Here is a 17500-nt window from a genome sequence, read left to right as displayed (position 1 = left end):
TTTCCTTCTTTCCTTCCTTCCTTTCTTCTTTCTTTCTCTCTTTCTTTCTCTCTTTCTTTCTTTCCTTTTCACCAGATCAAAGCCTTTGCCATTTCTTCTCTTCAGAGCTCAGCATTAATACTAATGGTGCTGGGAGCAAAGGAATAAAGCGTTGGGATAATTACCCAGCAATCACTGCAGCATTCCGCAACCGAGGGGGGCAGAGATAGGGCCTTGAGCCTAAAGAGCACGGACGTGGATCAACTCGGCCAGCACACGTACACACACACACACACACACACACACACACACACACACACACACACACACACACACACACACACACACACGCATGCCGGCACACACGCTTGCACACACACACACGCACACACAACCTATTCTGCAATCTGTCTTCATTGAGCGGCTCTGGTTCTGCTTGACTTCTTAGCCTCTTCCCATCCTTTTTTCTTTGGAGCCAAACAGAAAAGAAAGACTGCTTCCCTCTTAAAGTACATTCTTATAGGTGTGTGTGTGTGTGTGTGTCAAAGTACAGTTTTTGTTCTTTATAGGTTCTTTATCGGGATGCAGCCGTGTGTCTCTGTTTGTGTAAGAGGATGTGTGCCGGTGTCTAATTGATATGTATGAAGGCAGTGGAGAGCCTGTGTGTGAGGAATGTGTAGGAGGAGAAAGGGAGGATACCTACATGTCATGTGTGAGCACTGTGTGGAGCCCCGGCTGTCTGAAAAGGGCCCAACATCTACGATAACAATCGCAACTGTAGTGTGTGTGTGTGTGTGTGTGTGTGTGTGTGTGTGTGTGTGTGTGTGTGTGTGTGTGTGTGTGTGTGTGTGTGTGTGTGTATGTGTGTGTGTGTGTGTGTGTGTGTGTGTGTGTGTGTTTGGCTGTATCTCATATGTGTGTGTGTGTGTGTGTGTGTGTGTATTTGATTGTGTGTGTTTGGCTGTGTCTCATACGTGTGTGTGTGTGTGTGTGTGTGTGCGTGCGTGCTTGCGTGCTTGGTGCGCGTGCGTGTGTGTGCGAGTCTCGCTAATGGCACAGACTGTCTTTGTATTGCTAAACACATGCCGATGGTTAGCAGCAGAGCGTATGTCAGGCGACAGAGCGGAAGATGGCGGAAGAGTCACGGGCCCAGCTCCTAATCGGAGTGAAACCGTAGAGAGCCCCGTCTCTCCCGCTCCATTCCAGTCCCACGTCCAAAAAGTCATTTTTCCATGACTGTATGACAAGCGCAGAAAGGCTTTGCCACTAGCAGATGCCGTCAGAGGCACGGTCGATTTCTAGCCCAGTGCTCGGGTTATTCAGCACAAGCTGGCACCACAGGTAGAAGGAGCGAGGGAGCAGCACTGGAACCACAAATTAAGGCCGGCAACTGGCACAACATTTTATTCTTGAGCTCATGGTCCCAGTCCTCCCAATGTGATCAGAGGAGGAGAACAGAATGAGCCTTTATTTTTTTTATTTTTTTTTGTGGTTTGATTGGTAAGAAATAATTCTATTTTATGGCCTTAATGCTATTTTAAGCCCCTTTGACATTTATCCCAGGAAGAGGGGGGAAAAAAAATTCTTCAAAGGAGGTTGTCTGACAGAAACAAAGAATGACTGAAACTTTTCCTCATTAATGAAAACAGTGGGTAAAGGATTTCAAAACCTGAGCATCACCCTCTGACCCATCCCGCCCCCCTCTCCTCCCCTCTCTCGGGCACGACTCGTCTTATGAAGTCATTGTGTTCCGTCGTTCCGCTCGATAACGGATGAGTAATGAGTCCTCGGGCGAAGGTAGCATGACATCAGGAAGGTCACTCGAGGGGAATCGAGGAGAGTCCGTGTCGTTTACCACTTTGTCCTTTTATGATCCCAATCAGAGGACCCAAAGGACGGGGCCGTGAGAGTGTGTGTGTGTGTGTGTGTGTGTGTGTGTGTGTGTGTGCGTGTGTGTGTGTGTGTGTGCGTGTGTGTGTGTGTGTGTGTGTGCGTGTGTGTGATCATATTCAATGAACAACCGCCTCTTAGCTCCTCTTGACTGGTTGACTTTCAGCGTGTGTGATGCTCCTAAAGCATTGAGCCTCTGTTGTGACGCAGCGGACAGGATGTACTTGAGTGTCTTGCGAGTTAGAAGGTCTGGTGTGTGGTTCAAACTTGAACCTTTTCGCCGCTGGAAAGGATCTGTGCGTTTTCGTATCGGTGCTGGTTCCGGATGTGATCGACCAAGCAGATTTTTATCAGCTGCTCAGTGACGTACTGTAGAGTTGATGTTGTCGGGTGTTGGGAGCCGAACACCCCAAATGCAGTGGCGTGAAATGGCCACAGGGGGGCAACCACATACATGGCATTAATGTTGCAATTACAGTCCCCATTGCTTGTGTGTGAGAAAGAGAGCGAGCGAGAGGGGAAAAAGAGAGAGAGAGAAATGGGGGGGGGGGGGGGGGGGAGGTTGAATGAAGTGCAGGCGGACTTGCTGAAAAGGTCACTATCTTCCTTGAGCCTCTCTATGGCCAAAAGGTTTTTTTTCTCTTTGAAGAGCCACAGCTGAGCTCCGGGTTCCAAGAGGAAGTCCTTTATTAGCGCAGGAATCAACAAACTCAAAAGTGCAGGGAAAGAGGAGACGCATGCAGGTGTAGATGTACACAAAAAAAATTAAGTTAAATAAATAAAAAGGAAACCCACCAAAAACGGCGTTCACACACAGGCACCATAAAAAGTCCAAGTTTGATGTTTCCGGGCTTCGCCTGGATCACAGCATGCGATTGCAGTGGAAGTGGCGCTCTGATCTCGCCAATGTGAAGTCTTTCATAATAGCTCTGTTTGACTCTGACCTACATTTCTCCGGGGAAGTACCCTATGTTACTACTTATTGTTCAGTTGCCGTTTTTTGGTGTTTTTTTTCGCGCGCAAGCAGTGTGTACATACTTATGTGCATGTGTGTGCGGGCGTATGTGTGTTTCTGTGCGTGTGTGTGCGTGTGAGATCGTATCTGGACGCGGCCTTGTTCGTGGGTGCAGGTCAATGCCAACGTTCCGTCGGTTTTACAACGTATTTTGTCATATTTTGAGAGGCGACGACAAGCAGAAAGAAATGAGCGTCCTTTTGGAAAAAAAAATAATAATAAAAAAAGATTGTGGCCAATTATTGTTTGGGTATTTTTAATGGCCAAAAAGGGTTTCAAAAATACAAATGATCACTTTTTTTTTTTTTTTTTCTATAGTGGTCACGCTCTACGCCGGTCTCCTTTGTGTTCCGCTGGAATAATTCGTAGGAAGGACACGGAGCTGGTTCCAGTTCTCAGTTTGGATGCAACACAGGCGGGTCGTCTGGGTTTGCGGTTCTGCTCCGGAACACTCCGCTTTGAGATCAAGACTCGTAGCCAGAGGAACCGGGCACGATAGCGTTTCACTAACTTCTCTCACATTTCATTAAACCTCAGCTTGTGTTAATCATGATAGCTCTGAACAGTGCGCAAACCACAGTTCAACAGCTGGATTCCCGGTGGGTTCCCAAGCCCCGCCGCCCGTGCAGAGACGCGGGAGAGAGAGAATGCATGGAAATTGTATTTGACGATGGTTGATGATCGTAAACTGGAATTTGCACTGTTGTTTTTTTTTTTTATATACTTTTTTTTTTTCCTTTCAGTGAAAGCCTTTGTTTGATCTTAATTTAAAATGTTGGCCTCAGGTGTAGAACATCTTCCATCCCAGATTGCTGCTCTTTGGCACTGGAAAAATGAACGGTTTATTCCGCGTCGGGGCCAGCAGAGGGGTGACTGCGCCTCGTCGCTCCTGCTTTCAACCTGTGTATGTTCCATCCACTTGTTGATAAAGTTCTCACTGTCAAAACAGCAGCTGGGCCATAAACATGGTGGTCCATGTATGGGAGGAAGATGGATGAAGCGGACGTCGGGGTTTTCTTTTCCCATGCGCACATTCACATCAACACACACACACGCACACCCACGCGCGCACACACACACACACACACACACACGCGCACACACACACACATGCACACACAGACACGGGCCCAGGGTCTCCTTAAGGCGGCCTTTCTGAGGTGGTCTGTTAGGAGTGAAGTGTGTGTGGTCAGGGAATGAGACTCTGCCAGCATACTGTATATCCTCAGTTTGGTGATAAGAGTGTGTTCTGTGTGTATGTGTGGGTGTTTGTCTGTGTGTGTGTGCGTGTGTGTGTGTGTGTGTGTGTGTGTGTGTGTGTGTGTGTGTGTGTGTGTGTGTGTGTGTGTGTGTGTGTGTGTGTGTGTGTGTGTGTTAAAGGTGGAAGTAGAATTCAGAGTCCAGCATACTGGGAGATAAAGCAAATGATTTGTGCTCTACTCATCATAACAAACCAGCTACTGTAAGGGAGGCCCCTCCACACCCCAAAACGGCAAACGACTGCCCCGCTTCTCGCCCGTCCGCAAATGACATTCCACTTTTTGCAGAAAAGTGCTTTGGCTCTTACGATGCCGACAGCATTCCTCACCCTCGATCCCATATCCGCAAGTTAAAAGAGCCACTCTCGTTTCGGCGGTTCAGAGTTCAATCCATGTGAAAGCCATTTCTCCTCAATTTGACAGAAGGCTGCCCAGCGACGCTAAATGTTTTGTCGGGGTGGGGGCCCGGGTGGGGGGGTGGGTTGTTATTTTGTCCGAACAGGCCAAAGCAAACGAGGCCTGGTGAAGAATGCAATCATTTATCTAAGACCGGGGGCTACATGCTCAATTTAACCTGAAATAGTTCTCTGTGGTATCCACAGGGAAAGGGGGTTGTGGCGGTGTAGGTATGCGTGTGAATATGTGTGTTTGCGAGTGTGTGTGTGTGTGTGTGCGCGTGTGTGCGTGTGTGTCTGTGTGTGCGTGTGTGTGAGTTGGGGAACGGTGCATTTGCTGGTTTCCTTCACGGGCCGCGGAGATGGGGTTGCTCCGGGGGTAAGTCTTGTGTAATCTGCTCGCCCTCGGCGGCGCGAGACGAGGTTCAAGCCCCGCGCGGTGCGCTGAGCACAGCTTGCAGCCTGTCACACGAGCATTAGACTCACTTTCAATACGCGCATTTCACAGGGAACGGAGCTTGAGAGAAGGAAACACTCAGACCAATACCATCATCTGAAATCATCATCATCTAAAATGGCTCTTTCCCCCAGCACACCCACACCGCAACAACCGCCAAATACTTTTGCTTCACTTTCCCCTTTTCTCTTTGTCTTCCCTTCTCGCTTTTGTTGATGTTTAGGTTTATTATTCATATAAAATTTTCTCTTTTGTTTATTTATGTCATTTTTGTCTGTTAATTTTTTGGTTCATATTTATTGTTTGTTTATCATTATGTTAACAGTATATTGCCATTGCCATTTTTTTATTGTTATTGTTTATTTTTAGGTTATTTTTTCATGTTTATTGTTAGGTTTATTAATGGCAATCTTGAGGTTTATTGTATATTTCCAGATTTTCAGCTAATTCTTAGGTATATTGCATATTGCCTTCTATCCTTCTATCTATTTTACATATGCACACAAATCACTAAATTGAATTGAATTCACATGCAAAACTTTGATCCTTTTCTCTCTCTTCCTATCTTTCCTTCTTTTCCCTCTCTCTCTCTCTCTCTCACACACACACACACACACACACACACACACAATAATATATTCTACAAGTTATCAACCATGTGAACACACCCTGGTAGTTGTGTGATATAGCAGTAAAACCATCCAGCTCTGGCAGCGTGAAGCTTTCCCACCAGCGGGGCGGCTCAAATCACTCTCATTAGCCTATCAAAGATCTACACAGGGACCCCGGGTGCCTTCCCAAAACCCCCTGTGCCACTTCCCCCTCAAAGATAAACCGAGATCAACGTCTTTTAACGGGGCCATCTCGGCCTTCGGGGAGCAGAAAACACAAAAGTCTGACTTCTAATTGGATTCATTTGTGAAATAGTTGTGGAGATTTGGGCATTATCTGTCCATGTACCCATGACTGGAATGCAGCTTATTTCCCTCTTGGACATTTTCTTTTTTTTTTTTTGTTTTGTCGTGCCACCATTTAATTCATTATGTGGTCCCTTGTTCGCCTGTAGCACTTACTTACTTATCCTTCATTGGTTCCTCATGTTCACTAAATGATTAAATAAATGAATAAATGCACTTTCCCTTTGGAAAGCCCTTTGGAGTCTCTAAATAAAGGGTCTACCAGGATAACATTTGGTATTAATGCTATCCCATTAGTTTAAACTGCAATGTCTACACATTAAAAACAAACTAACAAACAATGAAGTATTATGCTTTTATTAAAACGAAAGATGTTTATTATTGTACAAATTTTAAAAGAGGCCAGCGGATCATGCAACTGATATGTCTCCAACTAAAGTATCTACGTGAGTCTGAAAAATTATTTTCGGGGCGTTGAACCCATTTTTATGATACCACGATGAAGCAAGCGAGCAGTGTGCGAGGAGTGTCCCTCCATCTGTCCTCTGCACTGCACAGTATGTGTCTTTGCACAGCTGCAGCTGCGAATGTTTTGTTTGGTGCAGCTTAAAGGGATGTGCGTGCGTGCGTGCGCGTGTGGGTGTGGGTGTGTGTGTGTGTGTGTGTGTGTGTGTGCGTGCTCGTGTTCTGTTTTGCATAGGTTCATCAGATAAATGCCGCTGAACAGCCCCGGCTGGCAGCCACACAGTGGTTTCAGGACTTGAGATTGGCCACAGATAGACACAGAAAAACGTCCCTCGATCGATGGACTAATTTCAGTCGGACGAGGAGAGTTACAGCTGACTGCCACGCACCAAGCTGCAGTACGTAGTACAAAGGGGGCAATCGCAACCACATTATTCGGCGACTGTGATTGCCGTCGTTGGAGCTCAGTTCTCTCAATACTGGATCAATTTAAAAGATTCCGATGACAATCGCTCGGGTTGACTCACGATGCTGAAACTGGTCAGGGGTAACAGTCTGATCCGAGGCTTAAATAAGGTAAGACTTTTGTAGCTTTGAGGCTTGAGGTCTTCGGTATTGTCCTGTTATCAAACTCAGCTCACATCTCCTAACCCCCCCCCCCCCCCCTTCTCTCTCTCTCTCTCTCTCTCTCTCTCTCTCTCTCTCTCTCTCTCTCTCTCTCCAGATAGAGAACCTGATGGAACAGTTAAAGGATAAGGACAAGCAGCTGGCCGGGCTGAGGGAGCGGGTCAAGGGCCTCCAGACCGACTCCAGCAACACAGACACAGCCCTGGCCACGCTGGAGGAGGCTCTGTCCGAAAAGGTACCGGGGGGGAGACACGTTTACCGGAGGTGTGGCCGGAGAGAGAGGGGCGGAGCCTTGGAGAAAAAAAAAATTTCAAAATGAGGACGGAGGGAGGTGGAGAAGGGTGGAACTAATCAGGCGGTCTTTGTTCTCCATGGGTTTATTATGAAAATCAATTATTAGTTATTAGCTCCCCTCCGTTTGGACCAGGGCAGGGAAGAAATTGTTTCTGACTTTTCTCCTTTGTAGATGAGAAAGCCTGGGAATGCGGTTAGATTACACCACATCCCCCATAAAAAAACTGTTGGACAGGAATAAAAGGTCAGAGAGGTAGAGAAATATTAAATATGAAGAGGGAAAGAAAGAGCACGGGACGTGGATGGACGCAATGGGAGTGGCCGGACATCTACATATAAAGCATACAATGGTGACAAGCCTCATTCATAAAACCTCCATTGATATCTTCATACTTTTTTTCTCGGGAAAAGAGTCCAACAGGAATCAACTTTGGATTCCTGAGACATGTGGAGTCCCACGATCTCGTCTGTGCCCCACTTTCAACAGATAACAAATGCCAATTGTTCCCGAACTGGCGCACGTGCAAAGCTAGACACCCTGCCAACACAAAAAAAAAAGAGGCTTGCGGACTTAAAGAGGACCTACTATGCTTCTTTTTACACAACTTAATATAAAGTAGGTCTCCGAGGTGCTAAAAACACGTTTTTGGAAAAAAAAAAATGTTTCTGAAAATACCACTCAGATTACACATAACCAGCCATTCTAAACATGCCTCTAAATCCATTGTGTTCCTGACGCCCTGTTTAATTGGGAGGAGCCACCCTCCCAAGGCCCCGAGTTCTGTGAGGCAGTAGGTTTGAGCGTTTCGTTGTATTTACTCTGTAATTTCACCTTATCAATCCATCAAAATCTGCTTCAGAACAAATTTGAAGTGAGAGAAGGCAATCCAGCTGCTGAGTCTTCACTCCTATTAGATCCACAAGGCCTCATTTAAAAGTTTCGCCTTTCGTTGCCGTGCTCCAGGCTTGTGGGAGACGGACACTGCCCCGCGACGCACCGGGGCTCTCTGACGCTGGGATTTTATATTTAATTTAAATGTCATAAAATAAAATAAAATAAATTGAATGAATACATCCACAATAAAAACACTATTTTTAGGGCTTTTGTTTGGAGAAACACACAGCAGATCGCACGGAGCAGATGAGCATGTAAAGAACGTCGAGCAGAGAGTGGAAAAAAACCTTTTAATTCAGAGCGATTTTGTCATTAGTTGACCTCATTATTTTACACATTGGCCACGTCTAATATGAACATCCAACATCGTACCACTATGTCCCGTTAGGGGTCGCCACAGAGGATCATCTGCCTCCAATACCTTCTGTTCTGTGCATCTTCCTCCCTTACACCAAATGCCGTCTTGTCCTCCCTCACCACATCCATCAAGCTTCTCTTTGGCCTTCCTCTTTTCCTCTTGCCTGGCAGCTCCATCCTCAGCCTCCTTCTCCCAATGTAACTCTCATCTCTCCTACACACGTGTCCAAACCATCTCAATCTGGCCTCCCTCACTTTTCCACCAAACTGTCCAACCTGAGCTGTCCCTCTAATGTACTCCCAATGAAAATCTCAACATCCTCAACTCTGCCACCTCCAGTTCAGCCACCTGCCTTTTTGTCAATGGCACTGCCTCTAAACCGTACAACATGGCTGCTCTCACTACCGTCCTGTAGACCTTCCCCTTCACTCTTGCTGGAACCCCTCTGTCACGGATCACTCCGGACAATCTTCTCCACCCACTCCACCCTGCCTGTACTCTCTTCTTCACCTCTCTCCCGCACTCTCCGCTGCTTTGGATGGTCGACCCCAAGTACTTGAACTCATCCGCCTTCTCCACCTCCACTCCTTGCATTCTCAGCTTTTCGCCGCCCTCCCTCTCATTCAGGCACATGTATTCTGTCTTACTCCTGCTGACTTTCATTCCTCTTCTCTCTGAAGCATGCCTCCACTTCTCCAGGCTCTCCTCAACCTGCTCCCTACTCTCGCTACAGATCACAATGTCATCCGCGAACATCATAATCTATGGATGACTCCTGCCTGATTTCATCCTGTTAACCTGTCCATCACCATTGCAAACAAGAAAGGGCTCAGAGCTGATCCTTGATGCAATCCCACCTCCACGTTGAATGCCTTTGTCACGCTTACTGCACACCTTACTGCTGTCTGACTGCCCTCATAAATATCCTGTACCACTCTTACGTACTTCTCTGCCACCCCCGTCCTCCTCATGCAATACCACACTTCCTCTCTCGACACCCTATCATATGCTTTCTCTAAATCCACAAAGACGCAGTGCAACTCCCTCTGGCCTTCCCTGTACTTTTCCATCAGCATTCTCAAAGCAAACATTGTATCTGTAGTACTCTTTCCTGGCATGAAACCATACTGCTGCTCGCTGATCCCCACCTCTCCTCTTAACCCAGCCTCCACTACCCTTTCCCATAGCTTCATGCCGTGGCTGATCAACTTGATTCTCCTGTAGTTACTACAGCTCTGTACGTCTCCCTCATTCTTGAAGATGGGTACCAGTACACTTCTTCTCCACTCCTCCGGCATCCTCTCCCTTTCCAGGATGGTGTTTAACAGTCTCGTTAGGAACGCCACTGCCATCTCGCCTAAACATTTCCATGCTTCCCCAGGTATGTCATCTGAGCCAACTGCCTTTCAACTCTTCATCTTCTTTAATGCTGTTCTCACCTCATCCTTGCTAATGTGCTGCACTTCTTGATCCACTATCCCCACATCATCCACTCTTCTCGCCCTCTCATTTTCTTCATTCATCAACTCCTCAAAGTACTCCTTCCACCTCAACACACTCTCCTCACTAGTCCGCACATTCCTATCATTATCCTTCATCACCCTAACCTGCTGTACATCCTTCCCAGCTTGGTCCCATTTTCTTGCCAGTCGGTACAAGTCCTTTTCTCCTTCCTTACTGTCCAACCTCTCATACAACTCGTTGTATGCCTTTTCCTTTTCCTTTGCCAATTCCCTCTTCGCCCTGCGCCGCATGAGCTTGTACTCCTGTCTACTTTCTTCATCTCTCTGACCATCCCATTTCTTCTTCGCCAACCTCTTCTGCCCTATGCTCTTCTGTACTTCCTCATTCCACCACCAAGAGTCCTTGTCTTCTTTCCTCTTCCCGCATTAAACGCCAAGTACCTTCTTGGCCGTCTCCCTCACCACTTCTGCAGTTGTTTCCCAGTCATCTGGTAACCGTTCATTCCCATCTATTGCCTGCCTTACCATTTCCCTAAATTGCATGCAACACTGCTCCTTTTTCAACTTCTCACCATTTTATCCTTGACTCTTCTTTCACTCTCTTCCTCTTCTTGGCCTCCAGAGTCATCCTACAGACCACCATCCGATGCTACCTAGCAACACGCTCTCCTGCCACCACTTTGCAGTCACTAATCTCTTCACTTTGCACCTCCTGCATAAGATGTAGTCCACCTGTGTGCACCTCACCTCCACTCTTGTATGTCACCCTGTGTTCATAGTGCCAACGTTCAAAGTTCCTACTCTCAACTCTACTCTCCTACCCTTCTTCCTCTCCTGCTGCCTCCGAACACGCCTTCCCCCTCTTCTTCTTCTTCGGCCGGCAGTAGCACAATTTCCACGGGCACCCTGTTGGCTAACGGCACCAGAGGTGGTCGTTGTTAACCTGGGCCTCGACCGATCCGCTATGGAAGTCAGATTCGTTGTCCGCATGTTTGATTTGGCATGGTCTTTTACGCCGGATGCCCTTCCTGACGCAACCCTCTCTATTCATCCGGGCTTGTGACCGGCACTGATGATACACTGGCTTGTGGCCCCAGTGACTATTAAGATTTAGACTATAACAATGACATAAAATAATGAAAAGCATACTAGGTTCCCTTTAAGGCTTGTTTGCAATTTAGCCGTGGCTAAGAAATCTCAAGCTGAGAAGAGAATCTCTTTTAGGAAACAAACTGTATCTTTCTCTCTCCCCCCGTGGCACCATTAAGCCAAGTCCTCCAGTAAGAGAGCACACTCCTGGGTACTTAATATATCGTTGTAAATCACTTTGAGCAAGCTTTTGTTAATATGGTTTTAATCCGCAGCCTATTAGGGTTACAAATGTATTGAAGCACTTGGTTGTTAATATGAGGTTTGGCACTGCTGTAATAGATTTTGCATAAAAGCCACATCAGCCCAATGCCTTCCCATATGTTTCCAATCAAGGGTGCGTTTTGATCGTACCGCAGAACAAGTTCAGATAAGCAAAAAAAAAAAAAAAATGAATGCCACTATGTTCGTGGGAACCTTCCCCAGCAAACTTTCAATACAATCAATTCTGATGGTATGAATATTTGACGAATAATGAGTATTCATGACGGATTGAGTGCAGCCAAACGAGAGAGACGTTGTTGCCGTGATATGAAGACTCAGGGGGGACGTTAACGGGTCCATTATTGGGGTGATACACAGAGCTGTCTTATGGGCCTTATCTCCTGGCTCCAACAGCGTAGCATAAAGCCAGTGTATCTCCCTGATTTAAACAAGGTCAGCTGGGCTATATTGGCTGTGTAAATATTACACCGCCAAACTACGCGCATGAATGCACCGGAAGGTACCGGGGGCATCAAAGTGCCGAGCGGTATCCAGTGGCCTTGTGACAAAGTCGGCTCACTACACCTGGGTGTTCGGCGTTCGCTCTTCCCTTCCCTGGTTTCATCGTGCCTGCCGCTGTGTGAGGGGTTGCGCTGGATGTTGGCTGTAAACACACCGGGGTTTGTTTTTCCCTGGCAGCGTGAGGCAGCAGCTGTTCCCCATAAAGCCTCACCTCAGCTCCAGTGAGTCAGCCCGCCACCACTGACACTGGAGGACTTAGTCACCTCCCGGGCCACTGCAACCTTTTTGTTTCAGTCATTTGGGAGGTATTCAGTGGAACAGTTATCCCATTAAGATGTGTTGATTTTCCAGGATTCCGGGTCAAATTTAAAGTCGCTTTCGGGTAACATGGCCGAATTGCCGGAATTCTGATGTGCGGATGCTTAATGTGATGTGCGTATTTGTTTTCTGTATCCTCATGTATTTTCATGTATTTTGTTCAGTATCTGTTAAACCCTATAATTGCCTTGTTCATAAAAGACACACAAACACACGCACACACCACGCAGGTCTTTAATGGACATTTACTAGAGGTCTCGCTGAGGTGAATCCCTGAAGTGTGTTTCATATGCCAAAAACACCTGTGAACAGGTGGCTTTTATTTCGGGCCAAGTGATGCTGCCTCGCGTTGTTTAATAAAAAAAAGTGGCCGGCAGCACGCAAACACGTAAACACACAAACATGGTTGCAGGTTTACATGTCTGTAAGCCCCGCAGGCTAAACATGGTCGCCAACAAGGATTCCCAATTAGGACAGATGCTCAGAGCAGCTGTACTGCAGATTGTACAGTGGCTGCTAACGGTTATTGCCATGTGAAGTGTGTGTATGTGCGTGGTGTGTGTGTGTGTGTGTGTGTGTGTGTGTGTGTCTGTGTGTGGGGGTGTGGGTGTATGTCTGTTTGTGTCTTATTGTATGAAATTGACTTGGCTTAGGCGTTTTCTGGCCTGTCAAGTGTAAGCTAATGTCACCGATAACATCCTAAGTGGAACCACACAGCAAGGTGCTCATCGCCTGGTCTGGTGTGGACATACTGTGTGTGTGTGTGTGTGTGTGTGTGTGTGTGTGTGTGTGTGTGTGTGTGTGTGTGTGTGTGTGTGTGTGTGTGTGTGTGTGTGTGTGTGTGTGTGTTCGTTCATTCATTCATGTGCGTTTCTTACCAATGACCTATCTGGAGATGTAGTAATTTGATGCCTTCGGAACCATTTCCTTTCCTTTGGTTGTGTTTAATTGCCCATTTGGATCCGTTCAATCAATGGATGTTTACTCCATTCTCATAGAACTCCGTCAATTCGTAGAACTCCACAGATGTGTGTTCTATGCGTACAACACATCAATGTTTTTTCACTTAGAGGGAGCCTCGTAACGCCTACATTTGTTTTTGTAGCCGGCAGACTTTGAAATGATTAGAATAATCGCACAATAAACTTTAAATCCTATTTCTTGGTAGACCCATCTGTTTACCCATAAACCACTTCTGATGCAGGCTACATATAATTCAGCTGCATTGAGGAGAGCGTTGGCGAGCCTCGCAGACTTTGTGGTCAACTCAGGGTGTGTGTAATGTGTTTACAAGAGCTGGTGTGTGTGTTGCTAATCACACACTCTGTCACAAACCTGCACTTGGAGCCAGTCTCTAGCCACAATGCTGTGGTTCTAATTAGCACACTGAGGCTCTGTGCCCATGCCAGGCCGTGCTCCCTTTGCCGCGTGTATTTGCATGTGCGTTGGTGTGTGTGTGTGTGTCGGTGCACCCGTATAGGACTGCGCCTTCAGCCGGTGTGTTTACGCGTTCTCTACTCCCATATGCCTCATAGAGACAGGTTTTATTATCGCATCCTAATCTCTCTCCCAAAAACCCCAAACATCCTCAATTTATTTTCCCGTATGGGAAAACACACAGGGGCCTATTAGCTCTGTAGTATCTCTCTCTCTCTCTCTCTCTCTCTCTCTCTCTCTCTCTCTCTCGCTCTCCCCCTTCTGCCCTCCAAGCCCCCTGTACAGTGCTGTACTCTGCCAGGGCTAGTTAGTGGGAGTATTTGTCCAATTGCCCAGAGGTTCGAGGCTGCCAATCATGCAGTGATGCCACATCGTAAAGGCTGGCTGCTAAGCCGTGCTCCATGCCTAAATAAACACCTGAATAAACACCTTGATAATCACTTCAGCCCACACCTAAACACACACACACACACACACACACACACACACACACACACACACACACACACACACACACACACACACACACACACACACACACACACACACACACACAGACAGACGCGTGCGTACATAGATATGGCCGAAACACACACATAATAGCAGCACCTCACATTCTCTGCCACCCGTGGTGTACATCTGGCCTCTGGCCAGTGCCAAAAGCCCTGGCCTCTTTTCATCCGTCCGCTGCGATTAGAGAATATAGTAAATTACGATGCAAACATTCCAACTTGCTTTATCAGAAGGCACGGCGGAGTGATTATCCACAGATCTACCCTTTTATTCATCCTCGGTAAATCTTTCTCTGCTTCCCTCGCTCCACTTTTTTTTTTCTTGGCCCGGATCTCAGTTTCTGCTTTTTATTTATAATATTTACGAGGGGGTTCAAGTTGGTCTTTGACGATGCATTGTGGAGCAACACCCGCTGCACAGCGCACGCAGCGAAAGAGAGAAACCTGTAATACTCTGTGCTTATGCTGCTTTTTTTTTTATTGCGTGCCGTTTGTATTAATCACTGTAGCTATTGTAAATGTCATGGCAGCACAGGGGGAAGAGGAGGGAGAGAGCGAGAGAGAGAGACAGAGAGAGAGAGAGAGAGAGAGAGAGAAAGAGGGAGAGAGAGAGAGAGAGAGAGACTTTTATTAATGCTGTCTAAAGATGGGTGTAAACAATTCAGATCTAGCATGGTTGAAAAGGTGTTATGGGTAATAAAAAATGTGAATCATCTGACAATTTCTATCAGCTCTTAAATCTCGAACGCCGGTCTTTTGAATCCACATCTTGACAACTTGGCAAATTAGATTTAAACCACTGAAGTTTTCTATTATCTCCACCGACTCCTTTTTTCCCCTCCTCTCCACCCGTCCGCCGCCAGGAGCGTGTGATCGAGACGCTGCGCGATCAGAAGGAGCGGGAGGACCGGGTTCGGCAGGAGGAGCTGGGGCAGGTGAGGAGGGAGAACCAGGAGCTGAAGGACAGGCTGTCGGCCCTGCTGCCCCACAACCCCACCACCCAGAGCCCGGCCGCCAACCCCGTCCACAACCCCGTCCAGAACCCCGTCCAGAACCTCGTCCAGATCCCCGTCCAGATCCCCGTCCAGATCCCCGTCCAGAGGCCCGAGGGGGAGGTCAGTGCGTTCAGAGATGCGGAGAGACACTCAGAGTGTGTTTTTATTCTAGATTTTGATTTATTTTCGTTTTAATTTTTGATTGAAGTTTCCTACTTTTATGAAATGAAAAACTTAAACCTAACCAAGTGGGAATGGAATATCTCCTCATTTTGGAAAAAGACAGGTTGTGTTTTTATTTTATTTTAAACGTATACGTATGCGTTTCCTTTGCCGTGCAGCCCCCGTCTCTGACGTCACCGTGATCTCCGTTGGTATGGGACTTTATTTTGTAAAAACTGGATTTTATCGGTGTAAATACGCTTTACTCCTAAATAATACATCCCAAACACAGTATTAAAGTTCACCGTTCTAAAGAGCTGTAGAACTAACTGGCTGACCTGCCACTGCGCTGTGGCAGAGAGGACCGCTCCAACCTGTGACGTCACCGGCCGCGGTGTAAAAAAAACAAATCCTTATTTTACCCGCGGACTTAAAACACCTCAAATTTTCCTGTATTTTTGCCCTTGCTGCCTGAAAAAAAAAACGATATAAAATGCTACTTTACCTTTTTTTTCCTGCAGATAAGTGTCCATGCAAATCCTGATCGCAATTGACAAAATATAGTATAGGTGTCATAGTAATTAATACATTTATATAAATATTTGAAACTAAACCAAGGTGACTGTGTTGGCAATGTAATAGAGTAAAAGGTGTAGATATTTTAAATTGTGAAAGTCAAAAGTTGAATAAAATACAGATTCTTAAAAAGTTTACTTAAGTGCCAGCAACAAAACACGACGAGGAAGGATAAGGGGATGGACTGAGGGTTTCTGGTGGGAGGAATATGAATTTTGGAAAAGGGGCTGAAGTATATTATTGATGTGCGTGCATTTTTATTTGTGCGCCAGTGTGTGTGTGCACAATTTCTTGGTGTGCATGAGTGATTGTGTGTGTGCAGTTGAATGATTCGGTGTGTTTGATTCTGCAATTGAAAAAGTAAGTGTGTGTGTGCGTGTGTGTGTGTGTGTGTGTGCGTGTGTGTGTGTGCGCGTGTGTGTGTGCGTGTGTGTGCGTGTGTGTGTTGTGCAGACTCTCACAGTGCATTGCTTGTTCCCAGCATGTTAAAATAAGCCCCGAAACGCCAAGCCTTAATTCACAGACGCCATAAAAGAAGATGACAAAGTGCACCTTTCTCCTATCACACACACACACTGCCAAGTTTGCACATTTCACACTTTATAATTACTTTTTTTTTATTGTGCAAAAAGAATAATGGTTGTAATACACTCCTCGTATCCGCTACTTACACGTTTAACATCTTCAGTAAAAATAACACCATCCCCCTACACGAACATGCACGCCCCTACGTGCACGTCCATATTGTCAGTGACTCCCCGACGAAGGGCCTGCCCACACCGCTTTGTCCCCCCGGAGAGAGAGATGAATTAAGAGAAGGAGAGATTTATGGATTTAAAAGTTTCCCCATCCCTGTCCGGGTGCCAAGTGCCAAGACCGCCTTCTCTCTCTCTCTCTCTCTCTCTCTCTCTCTGTCTCTTTCTCGCTCTCTCTCCCTCTCGCTCTCGTTCCTCCTCTCCCAGGCGTTCATACAAGCCAGGACAGACTCTGGCCCTGCCAGAATTTATGAGAATGTTTTCTTTTATACCCGTGAAGAAGTGCGCACGTCTCATTCCTGCGAAATGATATCTTGTTGAATGTTGACGCGGGGCCACATGAAAGGGACAGCGTCTCAATCGCTCTTTGTAGTGGAGCAGATGCACTCCTCCACAGAAGTGGTGCCATAACTGCGCTATTTTGTGTACTCAGCGCCAGCGTACCTGTTATGTAAACTCACAGGTACGTCTCCTGCAGACGGGCGGAGCATTTTTTGCTTGTGTATATGAGTGTTTGTCTGTGTGTGTGTGTGTGTGTGTGTGTGTGTGCGTGCGTTTGCATATACAGTTTAAAATGGCAAAATACCAGAACGCCCACAAACAAGACTCATTTGCTGTGCTCGTAATCTGAAAGGCTTTAATGCTGTTTTTTTTGAGCGTTTATAATTCATTCAAAATGATTTGATTTGCTTCTTCCTCGTTTACTCTCATGATTCAAAACCTTTATAGTGCAACACAATTTTTGCAAAATCACAACCAATGTCGTTTCCAAAGGTTTTCCTAGATGACCCTACAAAGATGGACGGATAGAAAATGTGGAAATATACAATAAAACCTAACGGTCAATTGTATACAA

At 46.5% G+C, this 17500-nt stretch overlaps 1 protein-coding gene across 1 annotated transcript in view; it reads left to right on the top strand.

Moving 5' to 3' along the window:
• LOC307241186 (ERC protein 2-like) overlaps nt 1–17500 on the top strand; it is a gene marked incomplete at its 5' end in the record, with an annotated part of 125583 nt that overhangs the window by 41202 nt on the left and 66881 nt on the right. Inside the window, 2 exons of the mRNA XM_080015222.1 lie at nt 7102–7239; nt 15020–15271. Of these exons, the coding sequence (XP_079871348.1) occupies nt 7102–7239; nt 15020–15271 (390 nt within the window). The remainder of the gene's footprint in view (nt 1–7101; nt 7240–15019; nt 15272–17500) is intronic.

Source organism: Zeus faber, assembly GCF_960531495.2.
Source record: "Zeus faber genome assembly, chromosome: 15".
Taxonomy (NCBI): domain Eukaryota; kingdom Metazoa; phylum Chordata; class Actinopteri; order Zeiformes; family Zeidae; genus Zeus; species Zeus faber.
This window is presented reverse-complemented; position numbering and strand designations above follow the sequence as displayed.